Source organism: Ranitomeya imitator, chromosome 5 (genome assembly GCF_032444005.1).
Source record: "Ranitomeya imitator isolate aRanImi1 chromosome 5, aRanImi1.pri, whole genome shotgun sequence".
NCBI lineage: Eukaryota > Metazoa > Chordata > Amphibia > Anura > Dendrobatidae > Ranitomeya > Ranitomeya imitator.
The window spans coordinates 353,439,173-353,457,556 of NC_091286.1; the positions used below are offsets into that span (position 1 = coordinate 353,439,173).

The 18,384-nt window shown below is 40.3% G+C and overlaps 1 protein-coding gene across 2 annotated transcripts in view; it reads right to left on the reverse strand.

The window, feature by feature from the left end:
- Positions 1-490: 490 nt before the first annotated feature.
- MEI4 (meiotic double-stranded break formation protein 4) overlaps positions 491-18,384 on the reverse strand; it is a 410,518-nt gene continuing 392,624 nt past the window's right edge. For both annotated transcript variants that reach the window (XM_069726499.1, XM_069726498.1), the window contains one exon: positions 491-1,422. In XM_069726499.1, the coding sequence (XP_069582600.1) occupies positions 1,171-1,422 (252 nt within the window). In that variant the 3' untranslated portion in view covers positions 491-1,170. The remainder of the gene's footprint in view (positions 1,423-18,384) is intronic.

Here is an 18,384-nt window from a genome sequence, read left to right on the forward strand (position 1 = left end):
AAAACGACGGATTGCGACGGATGCCAAACGACAGAAGTGTGAAAGAGGCCTAATCTGTTTCATGGCACATATCTTATTTGTGCTTTTGATAATAAATCAGTATTATTAAAGCTTTTTCTATGATCTCTTTGTTGTGTGAATGAAGGAATCATATTTGGAGCTGTAATGAAAAGAAAAAGAGCTTCAACTCCTTTAGAGATATATTATGAAATTAAACAAAAAAGATTTATGTAAAAATTTAGATAGAAAAGACTATTGGGTCAGCTTCATATGGGGAATCATACGGGAAATACTGCAGGTCCATATTTTAGTAACAGAGTTTGGTAACTGTGGAAGTAAGGCAATAGCTAGAAGTTGGTGAGGTTATGGACAGTAGGAGAGAAATATTACATGACGCTGGCAATTACTGTACAGTGCGTTTTATGTTTTAGCATATGACTTTGTTCAATTAGTAAAAGGGAGAGGTGTTTTGAGTGGAAAACTAAAGGGCAAGCAGTGAGCTAAAGCGTGTGAAAGTGTCAATGGTTACCGAAAATAAAAAGAACAGCATTGTAAAAGATCAGAACACACATTTTTCTCTCACCTTTCTTTCTTTTTTGCACTTCTACTATGGTTTTATTGAAACAGCATAGTATGTACCGTACTTGTGTATTTCCATTAACGACATTTGTCACATATCCTCCCCTGGGAAGCTCATCTGTTGAAAGCCTTAACTTACATTTTGCCATGTTAGGCAGCCATAGACTGTGTGGCTTTCTCCACATAGCATGGAATCACGGTGCTCATGATATTCCATAAATGTCTCAGATCAAAATACCACTATAAAACCTCTATAACCTATGTAACACCTGTGCGAAAGCATAATGTATTTAAAGTATTGGTGTTCAAATGACAGAAACCATAATGAAAGAATAAGTCAAATAATATATACAGCATATACAAAAGACCAACGTAATAAATGTCACTTAGAAAAAAAGGTGTTATATTGCAGATGAAATCACACTGAACACTTCAAATCGCACTAGCACACAACCACTAAAAAAAGTATATTGTTTTACGATTAAAATAGTGCAAAAAGTTACACAATAATTGAAATGAAATCAATTGTCATGTACTGTATAAGTGTTTCTCAATTTTATACAAGTATTTTTTCAATAACAAACAGAGCTGTCAATTTTCATCATTTCCTATGTATGTAACTAAAGTCCCCAATCTCCATAGGATTAGGCTAAGCAATGGAAATCCATCGGAAATCTGGAGTATTGTATGGTCAAGGTTCTGCACAAATAGTTTTGTTTCATTGTCAAAAACTTCCCAATGCAATGCTTCTTGATTTTCTTTTCTGTGCTGCAAAAGATTTTCCAATAATGTACATAGGAAAGACGTATTCTCATATTTGATTATGTTGTAGTGGAGCTCGACCTGTAATAGTAATAATATGAAAAAATATAATAGTAATCATAATAAAAATAATACTTTTATCAATAATTATAACATTTTATTACACTAAAGACATAGTATAATATTTGAGTTTTGTATTAAATATGGTTAAGAGAACAAATTAGATGTACAAAAAAATAATAGATTTATCTCTTCTGAATTATAGTAAATGTTGTTTCTTTAAAGTGCATCTAATTTGTGCACTTTATTTTTTGGGGTGCAACCAAGCCCAGCACGTTGGGTCTTGTATACAGAGGGTGTTCACATGGGATGCCAGCCCGCCTAATCGAATAGTATGAGTGTGACTAATAGGCTGTGAACCAGACACTATGCATTACCTGTGAACAGAGCCCTATACAAGTCTCTATTGTGCAAACCTATGCCAAGCAGTCACCCCCTCCATTAATTGGTAGGCTTTGAGTGGCTGTCTCTTTGGTATTTTGCACCTGTGTTGCCAACATCTTTGCTTCTTGGGCTGGCTGCATGCTGTAGTGCATTTGTTCACAGACGTGGGCAGATAAGCGGTGCTGCCCCTTTTTCAGCTGTATTATTGAATTTTTGGAGGATTTTTAGTATTCTTTTGTGGCTTTGCTCCTAGACTTCAGAATTAGAAGGCCCCCACAACAAATTAGACGATTCTGGGACTGTGGATTTAACAGTTACAACGATTGTATACAACTGAATTGGAACACAGGCACCATTTGGAAAGGTTATTGCATTCTCTTTTGACAAGAGGTGCACCATTATGTAAAGGAGAAGAATGACAAAAAAATGAAAGCATTATTAAATCCACAAGACTAATTTGAGATATAACAATAAAAGTACAATTGCCACCTCTTGTATTAACCCAGCTGAGGCTAAATTGTTTGTTGCACTTTGAATAGTGAAGTAGATTACTTATCATTAAATCAAGTTTATTGTGGTGGTGGTGGTAAGGTGAGTTCAGAAATCTAAGCGTGCTTTGACCAAAAATAATCTTTGCGACTCTGCCACTTAAGAGGTGCACTTAGGATCTAAAGTGTCAGTAATAATAAAGTGGATGAGTTCACCAAAATCTATGGGGTTAGTCTGAAGGTTAATATAATTTTGAACCTGCCATGCACCCTCACTTAGACCCATGCTGCCAGGAGATAATTCAATTTATTCCCTTCGGCAGTGTTTTGGTCTCGGTTACGGTGCCAGGGTGGATTCAGTCACTGCTCTGTGTATAGAGAATGGCAGCTGTAATCACTCCACTGGCAGTGACTGTCAGCAACTCGGCATTATCGCTAGCTTTCAGTCAGTATGGGGGGTGCGGTTATAGCCACTGCCCTCTACACAGAGACTGAACTGGTGCAGGCACCACCCCCATAACTGAACACTGCGGGGGGGGGCGGGGGGTTATGGGGGGGGGATAAAGTTAATTGCCCTCTGGCAGAGTGAGACTAAATGCAGGTGTTGGGTAGGTTCAAAACACGATTAACCTGCAGATTAGTCCCATATCATGAAGCATTTTTTCAGGTGACAGGTTCCTTTTAAGATAATGAGATTTAAAAATGTCAAAAATGTAATGTTAAAAAGCTCAGAAACGGATATGACAATGATACCCCTAATCTGCACACTACCTGCATAATGTTATTACAAGCCACTATGGGATAGTACTAGCCAGCAGAATGAAATACTGAAAGCAGTGAATACAGCCATTATTGCTGTAGAGGAAGGGTCTAAACAGGTCAGAATAATTGAAATTGACATTTCTCTGTTAATAAATTACAAATCATGATTCAAAAAAGAATACCGTAGGTGAAAGAAAAAGTAAGCAATGTGGAAAATGGCAGCAAAGATCTTTGAAAGAAGCTAAGGAAACTGAACCAAAGCTAACTGTGCCAATTTTTCAGGAAATAATTCTAAGATCCAGGGCAAGTCTGTCCTTGCAGTAGATATTTTTGTGCATTTTGGGGGGCAGGCATTCCTAGATGATTCTAAGGAAAATATTTAATGCACTAGTTCTGTGTTTCAAAACAGCGTGTTGTAATAAAGTAAGATTCTCTGCGCTCTCAGAGGGTACAGTGAACCAAGATATTACAACCTTTGGGTGGGTGAATACTTTTGGTCATAAATGAGCAAAACAAATCCCTGGCTAAAAGCATTTCAGGTTTCATTTTCAGGATTCCTGCCTATGAAATGTAATGCAGTCTATGTATATTTGGAAATTACAAGTCAACATGGACAAAGTGAATGTTTGGACATTTATATCGTAGATGAGTTTCTATGTGAATAAAGGTAAAGTTTACATCTGTGTACTAATAATCTCTAGTCTCTTGAGTCCCAAGTGTAATAAAACTGGGAGAGTCACTTGATGAGTAAAAGCTGGGTTAATTTGTAGAGCATAGACTAAATAACAGCATGCAATGTCAATGCGTTGCATCTAAAACTAGTAGGATACTGTCAATTATTAATAGAGTTATATACATGGGACAGGGACATAACTTTATAAAATCAAAAGTTTGGCCTAATCTGGACTTTGCAGTCCAAATCAACCATTCACATACTTGAGTCATTTAGTGAGTAGTGAGAAGAATGCATACAAAAAAATCATATAGCTAGTTAGATCAAACAGGTACTATTACAGGAACATCTGAAAAGGTTTAGCTGATACACTACAGGCAGATGTCACCTGTATAATACAACCCGCACCCACATGTATTGAGCAAATTCAGCTCCTGAGCTCGCCGCACACAATCCCCTTCTCTATAAAAAGAATGTCAAAAGAACACAAACATATACGAAGAAAAGAAAGCCATTTTCTGAAGTTGTGCTGACATTGCGCCATTAATTCCTCAGTGCTTTACAGACATTATCATCGATTATCATCAAATTTGCCTCCAAATTCCCCAAATAATTTCTTGGATTATAATTTCAAAAGCTCAATTGTGAATTTGGTTATCATAAATACACATGCTATAATGTGTATATAAATAAAATAGCTATAATGTCTTCCCTTGAAATGAATATCAGGGCCAGCTCAAGGGTCAACATTTTACAGCAGGTGAAAGTACTGAAGTCAGCCAGGAGCTTTCTATAATGGATTCATGAGGTAGCATCCTTAGGGAAAGTGCATGCATGTCCATGCCTATCACAATACTTTCACCACTGCAATCTTGAGCATGTCAAAAACTTGTGTCTCTGTTTCACTAGAGCAATATCACCACATAAGCATCTCAGGTTAAATAACAAAAAATGCTGCTTTCCACTGCCTGGCTCCAAGCAATTCCCCTGTTACACGTCCCCATCTTGAATTATCCCCTGACCTGTACCATTTTAAAGAAAACAGATCTTAGAATTAACTTTACCTTTGCAGAAATTTGTGATTTTATAACAAAAAATAATTTACTTCTTAAAAGAAGAGAAGTTTAAGCCCACATAAAAATGAGTGAGCAAAGAGAACAGAAATATTGGTTAATATCATATAATATCTTGGAGAAACACTAATCTTTAAATGTACAGAATTAGTATTTGTAGAAGACAGATAAAGGAGGATATTGGAAAGTCAACATGGCGGTTTTCAAACAGACAATGTTCAAGAACAAAATACGTCTGTATATTATCAGACAATCGGATCTGCAAAGAAGGAAATGAGAACATTATAAAGCAAAAATAAAGCCACAATGGCCTGAGAACAATGCTGAATTATTAAATTAGGAATTACGGTATATAAGACACACGATCCTACACACATTGCAGTTCTAGTGATTCAGAGAAACATATCAGAAATACAAGAGGCCAACATTTAATTTAGGCAATCTAGAAAGGGTTTACAAAATACTGTGGATTATAATAAACTGGAAATAGTTATTCAGGGAGTGAAAAATACAGGAACTACTAGCCTTAAGGCTTCAACTGAAACTATAAATACCACTATTCTGCATACATATCATTAAAGGGGTTAGAAATATAACTACTAACTTCCTAATATATTCAGTAAATTGATGCCCCAAGCACTAATCTCCAGAATCACTGCTGCAAGGCAGAAGTATTAATATTATTTCTTATGCATAACACTTTTCTAATACCGTATATTCCTCCGTGCTCTACAATTTCAAGAAATATAAAAAGAACAAACAAAATGACTTTTCAAGCAAAGACTTCAACAAACAATTGAAAGTAGAAACATCCCTCCTTTTATAGTTTACAATAACGGGTAACTCAATAAGGATGGTGGTAAATGGCCACAGACAGAAAATGTAAGTAATATAGGCTTAGTTGTCCTTTGCAACCAATCACAGCATTGCTTTTATTTTTCAATAGCCAATCTTAAAATGTGCTTACATAGTGAGATATAAGAAGGCCTCATCAAAGCAAGAAAGCAAAAAAAAAAGCTTTTTATTAATAAATACAGTGGGTTTGGAAAGTATTCAGACCCCTTTAAATTTTTCGGACTATGTTTCATTGTGGCCATTTGGTAAATTCAAAAAAGTTCTTTTTTTCTCATTAATGTACACTCTGCACCCCATCTTGACTTAACCCCCCCCCCCCCAGAAATGTAGGAATTTTTGCAAATTTATTAAAAAAGAAAAACTGAAATATCACATGGTCATAATTATTCAGACCCTTTTCTCAGTATTGAGTAGACGCACCCTTTTGAGCTAGTACAGCCATGAGTCTTCTTGGGAATGATGCAACACCTGGATTTGGGGATCCTCTGCCATTCTTCCTTGCAGATCCTCTCTAGTTCCGTCAGGATGGATGGTGAACGTTGGTGGACAGCCATTTTCAGGTCTCTCCAGAGATGCTCAGTTGAGTTTAGGTCAGGGCTCTTGCTGGGGCAGTCAAGAATGGTCACAGAGTTGTTCTGAAGCCACTCCTTTGTTATTTTAGCTGTGTGCTTAGGGTCATTGTCTTGTTGGAAGGTGAACCTTCAGCCAAGACTCTGGAAGAGGTTTTCAGCCAGGATATCTCTGTACTTGGCCACATTCATGTTTCCTTCAATGGCAACCAGTCATCCTGTCCCTGCAGCTGAAAAACACCCCATAGGATGATGCTGCCACCACCTGTTAGGGTTGGCAGATTTCACTAAATAAAATATAAAATAACTAGATTGTGGCCCGATTCTAACGCATCGTGTATTCTAGAATATGCATGTCCCCGTAGTATATGGACAATGATGATTCCAGAATTCGCGGCACACTGTGCCCGTCGCTGATTGGTCGAGGCGACCTTTATGACATCATCGTCGCCATAGCAACCATTATGACATCTACGTCGATACTGTGCCCGTCGCTGAATCAGAAACGTGAGATGTCTACGTCCTTTATGACATCATCGTCGCTGTGCCCGTTGCTGATTGGTCAAGGCCTGGCGGCCTCGACCAATCAGAGACGCGGGATGTCTACGTCCTTTATGACATCATCGTCGCTGTGCCCGTTGCTGCGGCCTCGACCAATCAGAGACGCGGGATTTCTACGTCGATGATGTGCCGGTCTCTGATTGGTCGAGGCCTGGCGGCCTCGACCAATCAGAGAGCCGGGATTTCCAGGACAGACAGACAGACAGACAGACGGAAAAACCCTTAGACAATTATATATATAGAAGTGCAATTGCAACCTGGGGTCCACCGTGCAGAGAAGAACCTGCTGCTAGTGTGCACAATAACAGAACAAAACAGCGAGCATTACCTTAAACACACTGTGTTAACACTGCACACTATGAAAGGAACACTGACTACCAAGCTCAGTTAATTCACAAAGAGGTACTGTACTAAGAATACTAGGTGCTATATCCTGTTGACTTCACAGGGAGAAAGCAAAAGGGTTGAGCTTGCTTTGTAACTGAACTGTGCTAACCACACACAAGAATGAAACAGATGCTAAGCCAAGCGGTTAGCTACCCCAGTCCTGACGCTACTGAACTTGTGCCTGACTGGCACCCTAAGCATGTAGCAGACTAGTGACTCAGGCGTTGAGCCATGGTATAAAACCGCATATGTGTGCTACCTGTCTGCCAACATGTACAGTCTTTGAGTCAAAGTAGTAGTGTGGTCACCCCCACACAAAAACATAAATGACACTAACGCGCCCAAGTGCGCTGCTGAGAGCCTTTTATACGCTAGGTTCCACCCAAAACACTCATGCCCAGTCAATTGAGACATCGCCCGTGGGCCCATCCGGAGCTGCCATATCACCAGAGCAGATAATGTCCGACCACCAATAAGAAGATGCTGCATTAGGGACATGCTCAGTAAGGTGATCTCTGGACTTAGAGTTCAGAGTGCAAGGCTGCACTTCCATATCACTGATTCCCACAGACTTGGCTGAAGAGCCAGCAGTAACTAAATGTATACCACGAGCCTGAGCAAGATGCTGGGACCAATGTCTGTGCTGAGCAGCAATTGCAGCAGCCAGACTTGAATAGGAGACCACAGCACCAGATAATGCTTGGGATCTGTCCCACGGGAGAATCCCTACGCCTAACAGCACCATATTTCACTGTTGGGATTGTATTGGGCAGGTGATGAGTAGTGCCTGGTTTTCTCCATACATACCGCTTAGAATTATCACCAAAAAGGTCTATATTCGTCTCATCAGGCCAGAGAATCTTATTTCGCATACTCTGGGAGTGCTTCATGTGTTTTTTTAGCAAATTCTATGTGGGATTTCATATGTCTCGCACTCAGGAGAGGCTTCCGTCAGGCCACTCTGCCATAAAGGCCTGACTGGTGGAGGGCTGCAGTGATAGTTGACTTTGTGGAAATTTCTCCCATCTCCCTACTGCATCTCTGGAGCTCAGCTACAATGATCTTGGGATTCTTCTTTACCTCTCTCACCAAGGCTCTTCCCCATGACTTCTCAGTTTGGCTTGACGGCCAGGTCTAGGAAGACTTTGGTGGTCTCAAACATCTTCCATTTAAGGATTATGGAGGCCACTGTGCTCTTAGGAACCTTGAGTACTGCAGAAATTCTTTTGAAACCTTGGCCAGATCTGTGCCTTGCCACAATTCTGTCTATGAGCTCTTTGGCCAGTTCCTAAGACTGTGATCTGTGAGGTCTTACATAGACAGATGTGTGCCTTTCCAAATCAAGTCCTATTAGTTTAATTAAATGCAGCTGGACTCCAATGAAGGAGTAGAACCATCTCAAGGAGGATCACAAGGAAATGGACAGCATGTGACTTAAATATGAGTGTCTGAGCAAAGGGTCTGAATACTTATGATCATGTGATATTTCAGTTTTTTTTAATAAATTTGCAAAAATGTGTACATTTCTGTTTTTTTCAGCCAAGATGGGGTGCAGAGTGTACATTAATGAGAAAAAATTTACTTTTTTGAATTTACCAAATGGCTGCAATGAAACAAAGAGTGAAAAATGTAAAGGGGTCTGAATACTTTCCATACCCACTGTATATATACAGAAAGAAAGAGAAGAATATTTCTTTTGAAAACTATGTATAAATGACAGAGAATTACTCTATGTAAAAGATCATGTTAAAATCGCATTGCAATCGGATCGCATTCGTATGTAAATCGGATCGCAATCGGATACTGGATGTTAAAAATCACATTGTACTCGCAAGAAAATCTCATGACACTTGCATGACACTCATCCCACTTTTGTGGACCGATATCGGGTCGTGTGTTTTACGGTGATGGGTATGAGTTTTAAGTCCTAAGCTAGAAGCATTAAACAAAAAACAAAAAGAAAAAAGGGAACCCAAACAAAAAAGCTAAGGACAAACAACCAGAAAAGACCATAAGCAACTGTTGAGAAGCAACCGGAACTTCACCAGGAAGAACTCATCCCAGCAATAAGAAAGGGAACTTAATAAACAGCACTGTACTGGAAAGGAGCAGGCTTTAAATAGCTAGCCCAATGCTAAAGATAAATATCAGGTGATGCATTCCTCCCAGTCATGTCCAGGGAGCCACTTCCTGCTCATCTGAACAGATTGCATACATTCCCACCACTGGCTTACACTAGACAAGGCAGCGTTCTGCATTGCCTGGCAACTGGTAGACAAAGCGTCCCATGTCTCCCAGGCCGCAAAACAAGTAGGAAGTGCATTGTCCCAAGTTGCTACATCATTCACTACTTCCACACATGAGAACCCACCATGTGTAGTTGCACCATTCAAGTGTGTTATAGGTCCGCCCCAAGCAAGCACAAAATGACGGGCAAGTATGAAAACCAGAGGAGGACAGTTGCGTCCATGGCAGATATTCTTAACAGATGGAGTGAATGATTAGCCTAAGGGGTGTAGGAGGTTTTTTTTTTCTCTTTCTTATTTTGCCTTGTATACAGCTCATTATACAGGAAAGAATGTTTTCTAATATTTTTTCCTGAAAAAGCCATATTTGCTTTGGGTCTGTCTCTTTTACTGCCAGTCTGTTAAAGTTGCGTAATACATTGTTTGCAGAAGCCGCGCCCACTGGCCGTAAGTAGGTATAACGCTCTGGTCTCAGGTCTGAAACTGGTGAATCCCTGCAGCGCACAGTGCATGCGCTGAGGGGATTCATAAGTCTGCAGTCACACAGAGCGAGAGCAGACTTATCGATTTGGACCAGACCTTAGAGTATGTTATAGTAACCTGTTCAGACGTTAGCGACATTTAGGTAGTAAAAATACACTTTTTCATTTCTGTCATGTCACTTTGCATTAATTCCTGAAAATCACCTGAAGGGGTAATAAACTACCTGACAGCAATTTTCAATATGTTAAGGGGTGCTGTTTTCAAAATGGTATCACATTAGGAGGTCTTCCAATATATAGGACCCCTAAAGTCACTTCAAAACTGGATAAGTCCCTAAAAAAATAAATTTCGTAAATGTCCTTGAAAAAATTAAAAATTGCTGCTACATTTTTAAACCATCTAAAATGCTAACAACATCAAATATCATTTTACAAATGGTGCTGTTGTAAACCAAACATGAGGGAAATGTTATTTATTAGTGTTTTTCTATGGTACGACTATCTGGATTAAAGGAATAATCATTCAAAGTTTGAAAATTGGTAATTTCTTTACATTTTTGTCAAATGTATGATTTATTTTATAAATAAACACAAAACATATCGCCCCCTAAATTTACCATTATCGTAAAACAAAATACATTTAGTATAAAATTAATCAGAAAATGAGAACAAGAAAATAAATTGAAATGCCAGAATTGCATTTTGAGCTCACTGCTACACCACAAAAAATGCAATTAGAAACTATCATGGAGAACAGATGGGCATGTGGAATGGCATGGTACTGGGCAGTACACTGTGAATGCTTTCCATCAAAGACAAGGAAGAGATATGACGTGCCAGTAATTAATACCCCACTTTCTTGCTACTACAGGTTTGGGCCACTCATGTGCTGCATCAGTTTACAAATAGGTAAATCTCTTTTTAAAATAATGTATGTGATTTCACAGCTTGTTTGGTGTCTCTAACAGCTCTTTTTTTTCTAAACACACAGTAGAGAGTAAGGTGCTAATGCTTAGCAGTTTGAAAATGGTGATTTATTTGACGATTATTATGCTGCCATTGTGACTGTATCCTCCCCATTAACCCCTTAAGCCCCAAGGGTGGTTTGCACGTTAATGACCGGGCCAATTTATACAATTCTGACCACTGTCCCTTTATGAGGTTATAATTCTGGAACGCTTCAACGGATCCCGGTGGTTTTGACAATGTTTTCTCGTGACATATTGTACTTCATGATAGTGGTAAAATTTCTTTGATGTTACCTGCTTTTATCTGTGAAAAAAATGGAAATTTGGCGACAATTTTGAAAATTTCGCAATTTTCCAAATTTGAATTTTTATGCCCTTAAATCACAGAGATATGTCACAAAAAATACTTAATAAGTAACATTTACCACATGTCTACTTTACATCAGCACAATTTTGGAACCAACATTTTTTTTTTTGTTAGGGAGTTATAAGGCTTAAAAATTGACCAGCAATTTCTCATTTTTACAACACCATTTTTTTTTAGGGACCACATCACATTTGAAGTAATTTTGAGGGGTCTATATGATAGAAAATACCCAAGTGTGACACCATTCTAAAAACTACACCCCTCAAGGTGCTCAAAACCACATTCAAGAAGTTTATTAACCCTTCAGGTGTTTCACAGGAATTTTTGAAATCTAATATATAAAGCTGAATGTGTGTCTGTGTGTATGTATGTATGTCCGGGATTGGCACCTGCACCGTCGCAGCTACAGCCACAAAATTTTGCACAGTCACACGTCTGGACCCCGAGAGCGTCATAGGCTATGTTGTGAGGTGAAATTTTAACCCCGCGCGTTCCAATTCACCAAACAATTTTGCCCCTATCTATATAATGGGGAAAAAAGTGAAAGGAAAAGTAACATAACATAACATAGTAACATAACATAGTTAGTAAGGCCGAAAAAAGACATTTGTCCATCCAGTTCAGCCTATATTCCATCATAATAAATCCCCAGATCTGCGTCCTACTACAGAACCTAATTGTATGATACAATATTGTTCTGCTCCAGGAAGACGTCCAGGCCTCTCTTGAACCCCTCGACTGAGTTCGCCATCACCACCTCCTCAGGCAAGCAATTCCAGATTCTCACTGCCCTAACAGTAAAGAATCCTCTTCTATGTTGGTGGAAAAACCTTCTCTCCTCCAGACGCAAAGAATGCCCCCTTGTGCCCGTCACCTTCCTTGGTATAAACAGATCCTCAGCGAGATATTTGTATTGTCCCCTTATATACTTATACATGGTTATTAGATCGCCCCTCAGTCGTCTTTTTTCTAGACTAAATAATCCTAATTTCGCTAATCTATCTGGGTATTGTAGTTCTCCCATCCCCTTTATTAATTTTGTTGCCCTCCTTTGTACTCTCTCTAGTTCCATTATATCCTTCCTGAGCACCGGTGCCCAAAACTGGACACAGTACTCCATGTGCGGTCTAACTAGGGATTTGTACAGAGGCAGTATAATGCTCTCATCATGTGTATCCAGACCTCTTTTAATGCACAGCATGATCCTGTTTGCCTTGGCAGCTGCTGCCTGGCACTGGCTGCTCCAGGTAAGTTTATCAATAACTAGGATCCCCAAGTCCTTCTCCCTGTCAGATTTACCCAGTGGTTTCCCGTTCAGTGTGTAATGGTGATATTGATTCCTTCTTCCCATGTGTATAACCTTACATTTATCATTGTTAAACCTCATCTGCCACCTTTCAGCCCAAGTTTCCAACTTATCCAGATCCATCTGTAGCAGAATACTATCTTCTCTTGTATTAACTGCTTTACATAGTTTTGTATCATCTGCAAATATCGATATTTTACTGTGTAAACCTTCTACCAGATCATTAATGAATATGTTGAAGAGAACAGGTCCCAATACTGACCCCTGCGGTACCCCACTGGTCACAGCGACCCAGTTAGAGACTATACCATTTATAACCACCCTCTGCTTTCTATCACTAAGCCACTTACTAACCCATTTACACACATTTTCCCCCAGACCAAGCATTCTCATTTTGTGTACCAACCTCTTGTGCGGCATAGTATCAAACGCTTTGGAAAAATCGAGATATACCACGTCCAATGACTCACCGTGGTCCAGCCTATAGCTTACCTCTTCATAAAAACTGATTAGATTGGTTTGACAGGAGCGATTTCTCATAAACCCATGCTGATACGGAGTTAAACAGTTATTCTCATTGAGATAATCCAGAATAACATCCCTCAGAAACCCTTCAAATATTTTACCAACAATAGAGGTTAGACTTACTGGCCTATAATTTCCAGGTTCACTTTTAGAGCCCTTTTTGAATATTGGCACCACATTTGCTATGCGCCAATCCTGCGGAACAGACCCTGTCGCTATAGAGTCCCTAAAAATAAGAAATAATGGTTTATCTATTACATTACTTAGTTCCCTTAGTACTCGTGGGTGTATGCCGTCCGGACCCGGATATTTATCTATTTTAATCTTATTTAGCCGGTTTCGCACCTCTTCTTGGGTTAGATTGGTGACCCTTAATATAGGGTTTTCATTGTTTCTTGAGATTTCACCTAGCATTTCATTTTCCACCGTGAATACCGTGGAGAAGAAGGTGTTTAATATGTTAGCTTTTTCCTCGTCATCTACAACCATTCTTTCCTCACTATTTTTTAAGGGGCCTACATTTTCAGTTTTTATTCTTTTACTATTGATATAGTTGAAGAACAGTTTGGGATTAGTTTTACTCTCCTTAGCAATGTGCTTCTCTGTTTCCTTTTTGGCAGCTTTAATTAGTTTTTTAGATAAAGTATTTTTCTCCCTATAGTTTTTTAGAGCTTCAATGGTGCCATCCTGCTTTAGTAGTGCAAATGCTTTCTTTTTACTGTTAATTGCCTGTCTTACTTCTTTGTTTAGCCACATTGGGTTTTTCCTATTTCTAGTCTTTTTATTCCCACAAGGTATAAACCGCTTACACTGCCTATTTAGGATGTTCTTAAACATTTCCCATTTATTATCTGTATTCTTATTTCTGATGATATTGTCCCAGTCTACCAGATTAAGGGCATCTCTAAGCTGGTCAAACTTTGCCTTCCTAAAGTTCAGTGTTTTTGTGACTCCCTGACAAGTCCCCCTAGTGCAAGACAGGTGAAACTGTACAATATTGTGGTCGCTATTTCCTAGATGCCCGACCACCTGCAGATTTGTTATTGTGTCAGGTCTATTAGATAGTATTAGGTCTAAAAGTGCTGCTCCTCTGGTTGGATTCTGCACCAATTGTGAAAGATAATTTTTCTTGGTTATTAGCAGAAACCTGTTGCCTTTATGGGTTTCACAGGTTTCTGTTTCCCAGTTAATATCCGGGTAGTTAAAGTCCCCCATAACCAGGACCTCATTATGGGTTGCAGCTTCATCTATCTGCTTTAGAAGTAGACTTTCCATGGTTTCTGTTATATTTGGGGGTTTGTAACAGACCCCAATGAGAATTTTGTTACCATTTTTCCCTCCATGAATTTCGACCCATATGGACTCGACATCCTCATTTCCTTCGCTAATATCCTCCCTTAAAGTGGACTTTAGACAAGGCTTTACATAGAGACAAACCCCTCCTCCTCTCCGATTTGTTGGAGGCGTCGCAGCTACAGCCACAAAATTTTGCACAGTCACATGTCTGGACCCTGAGAGCGTCATAGGCTATGTTGTGAGGTGAAATTTTAACCCCGTGCTTTCCAATTCACCAAACAATTTTGCCCCTATCTACATAATGGGAAAAATGAAAGGAAAAGTGTAGGAGGCAAATTGACAGCTGCCAGATGTGAACAAGGGGGACTTAAAGAATTAGAGCGATGGCACAAAAGAGTATATACCGTACAGTTGCTAAGGTGGGGCCCCGACATGGGATACTCACCACACACGGGGATATGAACACACACACAAAATGCGCCACACACTACCACGTGCTTGAACACATATTACCCTCAGCACACATTTCACCACAAATACACCAACCTCGCCACATAAAAGTCGAAACACAAAAGTCGCCACTCAAAACTCGCCACGCGCAGAACTCGCCACATGCAAAAACTAGGCTCTTGCAAAACTCGCCACAAGTGCAAAACTCACCTCATGGAAAACTCGCCACACGCAAAACTTGCACACGCGGAAAAATTGCCACATGCACAAAAGTTGCAACACATGCAAAAGTTGCCTCACACAAAACTTGCACATACTCAAAAGGCATCACACATAAAACTCACCCCGCGCAAAACTCGCCATGCGCATAACTTGCTGCACACAACTTGCTACACTAACTACACGTGCTACACTAACCTGTCACATGCAACTCGACACACAAAAAGTTGCTACACGCATGTTGCCACACAAAACTCATCTCACAAAAGTCGCTACATGCATGTCGCCACACGCAACTCAACACACACAACTTGACAAACGAAACTCGCCCTAAAACACATACAAGTCTGGTATTATCCTTCAAAAATAAAAATCTGATTAATAAGCAGACAAACTACAAGTTACATGACCTGTCTATTATGTGTATGTGTGAGCTAATATATACTGCCAGGGGGAGGGCTTCCCGTTGGCTGGGGATTTATCAGGCTGCCAATTTAGCTTACAAATACTGAGGTAAAAATACTGAGCAAATAACGTGTGAACGAGGTCTAATACAGGAGGAGATGACACACAGGTATATACTATATACAGGGGAGATGACACACAGATATATACTATATAGAGGAGGAGATGACATACAGGTACATATATACAGGAGGAGATGACATACAGGTATATAGTATATACAGGAGGAGATGACACACAGGTATATACTATATACAGGAGCAGATGACCTACAGGTATATACTATATACAGGAGGAGATGACATACAGGTATATGCTATATATAGAAGATGACATGCAGGTATATACTATACTAGATTGTGGCCCGATTCTAACGCATCGGGTATTCTAGAATATGCATGTCCCCGTAGTATATGGACAATGATGATTCCAGAATTCGCGGCAGACTGTGCCCGTCGCTGATTGGTCGAGGCAACCTTTATGACATCATCGTCGCCATGGCAACCATTATGACATCTACGTCGATACTGTGCCCGTCGCTGAATCAGAAACGTGGGATTTCTACGTCCTTTATGACATCATCGTCGCTGTGCCCTGTTGTGAATTCTGTGGCTGAATTCACTTCTGTGGTCACAAGTGGTATTGCAGTCTCTGGGCTTCCTCCCTCAGGTGTTTTGGTGAGCTCGTTGGCTGCCTTGCTATTTAGCTCCACCTGAGTCTGTCTTCCTTGCTCCTTGTCAATGTTCCAGTGTTGGATCTGAGCTACTGCATCTTTCCTTGGGCCTGCTGCTCTGCTAGATAAGTGCTTCTAGTTTGTTTTCTGTTTTTTCTGTCCAGCTTGCTATTAACTTTTGCTGGAAGCTCTGAGAAGCAAAGGAGTGCACCGCCGTGCTGTTAGTTCGGCACGGTGGGTCTTTTTGCCCCTTTGCGTGGTTTTCGTTTTAGGGTTTTTGGTAGACTGCATAGTTCTCTTTGCTATCCTCGCTCTGTCTAGAATATCGGGCCTCACTTTGCTGAATCTATTTCATTCCTACGTTTGTCTTTTCATCTTGCTAACAGTCATTATATGTGGGGGGCTGCCTATTCCTTTGGGGTATTTCTCTGAGGTAAGTCAGGCTTGTATTTCTATCTTCAGGCTAGTCAGCTCCTCAGGCAGTGTCGAGTTGCATAGGTAGTGATAGGCGCAATCCACTGCTGCTTATAGTTGTGTGAGGATAGATCAGGTACTGCAGTCTACAGAGATTCCACGTCTCAGAGCTCGTCCTATTGTTTTTGGTTATTGCCAGATCTCTGTATGTGCGCTGATTACTGCACGCTGTGTTGCCTGATTGCCAGCCATAACAGTACAAGGAGCCAAACCAATGATTCCCAATAGAGGGAAAAAAGAAATCCTGACAGCATTTTTTTTCCTTAGCTCTGTCTTCAGTCTTTTTTTTCCCCTAGACATTAGAGTGCTTCAGGACACAGCTGTGGACATGGATATTCAGGCTCTGTGCTCCTCAATGGATAATCTCGTTGTAAATGTACAAAAGATTCAAGATACTATTGATCAGAAATCGATGCTAGAACCAAGAATTCCGATTCCTGATTTGTTTTTTGGTGACAGAACTAAGTTCCCGAGCTTCAGAAATAATTGTAAGCTATTTTTGGCCTTGAAACCTCATTCTTCTGGTAATCCTATTCAACAGGTTTTGATTATTATTTCTTTTTTGCGCGGCGACCCACAGGACTGGGCGTTTTCTCTTGCACCAGGAGATTCTGCATTGAGTAATGTTGATGCATTTTTCCAGGCGCTGGGATTGCTTTACGATGAGCCTAATTCAGTGGATCAGGCTGAGAAAAATCTGCTGGCTTTATGCCAGGGTCAGGATGATGTAGAAGTATATTGTCAGAAATTTAGGAAGTGGTCAGTACTCACTCTGTGGAATGAATCTGCACTAGCGGCTTTGTTCAGAAAGGGTCTCTCTGAAGCTCTTAAGGATGTAATGGTGGGATTTCCTATGCCTGCTGGTTTGAATGAGTCTATGTCCTTGGCCATTCAGATCGGTCGTCGCTTGCGCGAGCGTAAATCTGTGCACCATCTGGCGGTATTGTCTGGGAGTAAACCTGAGCCTATGCAGTGCGACAGGACTATGACTAAAGTAGAACGGCAAGAACACAGACGTCTGAACAGACTGTGTTTCTATTGTGGTGATTCTACTCATGCTATTTCTAATTGTCCTAAACGCACTAGGCGGTTCGATAGCTCTGCCGTTATTGGTACTGTACAGTCCAAATTCCTTTTGTCCATTACCTTAATGTGCTCTTTGTCATCGTATTCTGTCATGGCGTTTGTGGATTCAGGCGCTGCCCTGAATCTGATGGATTTGGATTATGCTAAACGTTGTGGATTTTTCTTGGAGCCTTTGCGGTGTCCTATTCCGTTGAGAGGAATTGATGCTACACCTTTGGCCAAGAATAAGCCTCAGTACTGGGCCCAGCTGACCATGTGCATTGCTCCTGCACATCAGGAAGTTATTCGCTTTCTGGTACTGCATAATTTGCATGATGTGGTCGTGTTGGGGTTGCCATGGCTACAAACCCATAATCCAGTATTGGATTGGAACTCTATGTCGGTAACCAGCTGGGGTTGTCAGGGAGAACATGGTGATGTTCCATTTTTGTCTATTTCGTCATCCATTCCTTCTGACATCCCAGAGTTCTTGTCGGACTTTCAGGATGTATTTGAAGAGTCCAAGTCTGATGCCCTACCTCCGCATAGGAATTGTGATTGTGCTATCGATTTGATTCCTGGTAGTAAATTCCCTAAGGGTCGTTTATTTAATTTGTCCGTACCTGAACACACCGCTATGCGCAGTTATGTGAAGGAGTCCCTGGAGAAGGGACATATTCGCCCATCGTCGTCAC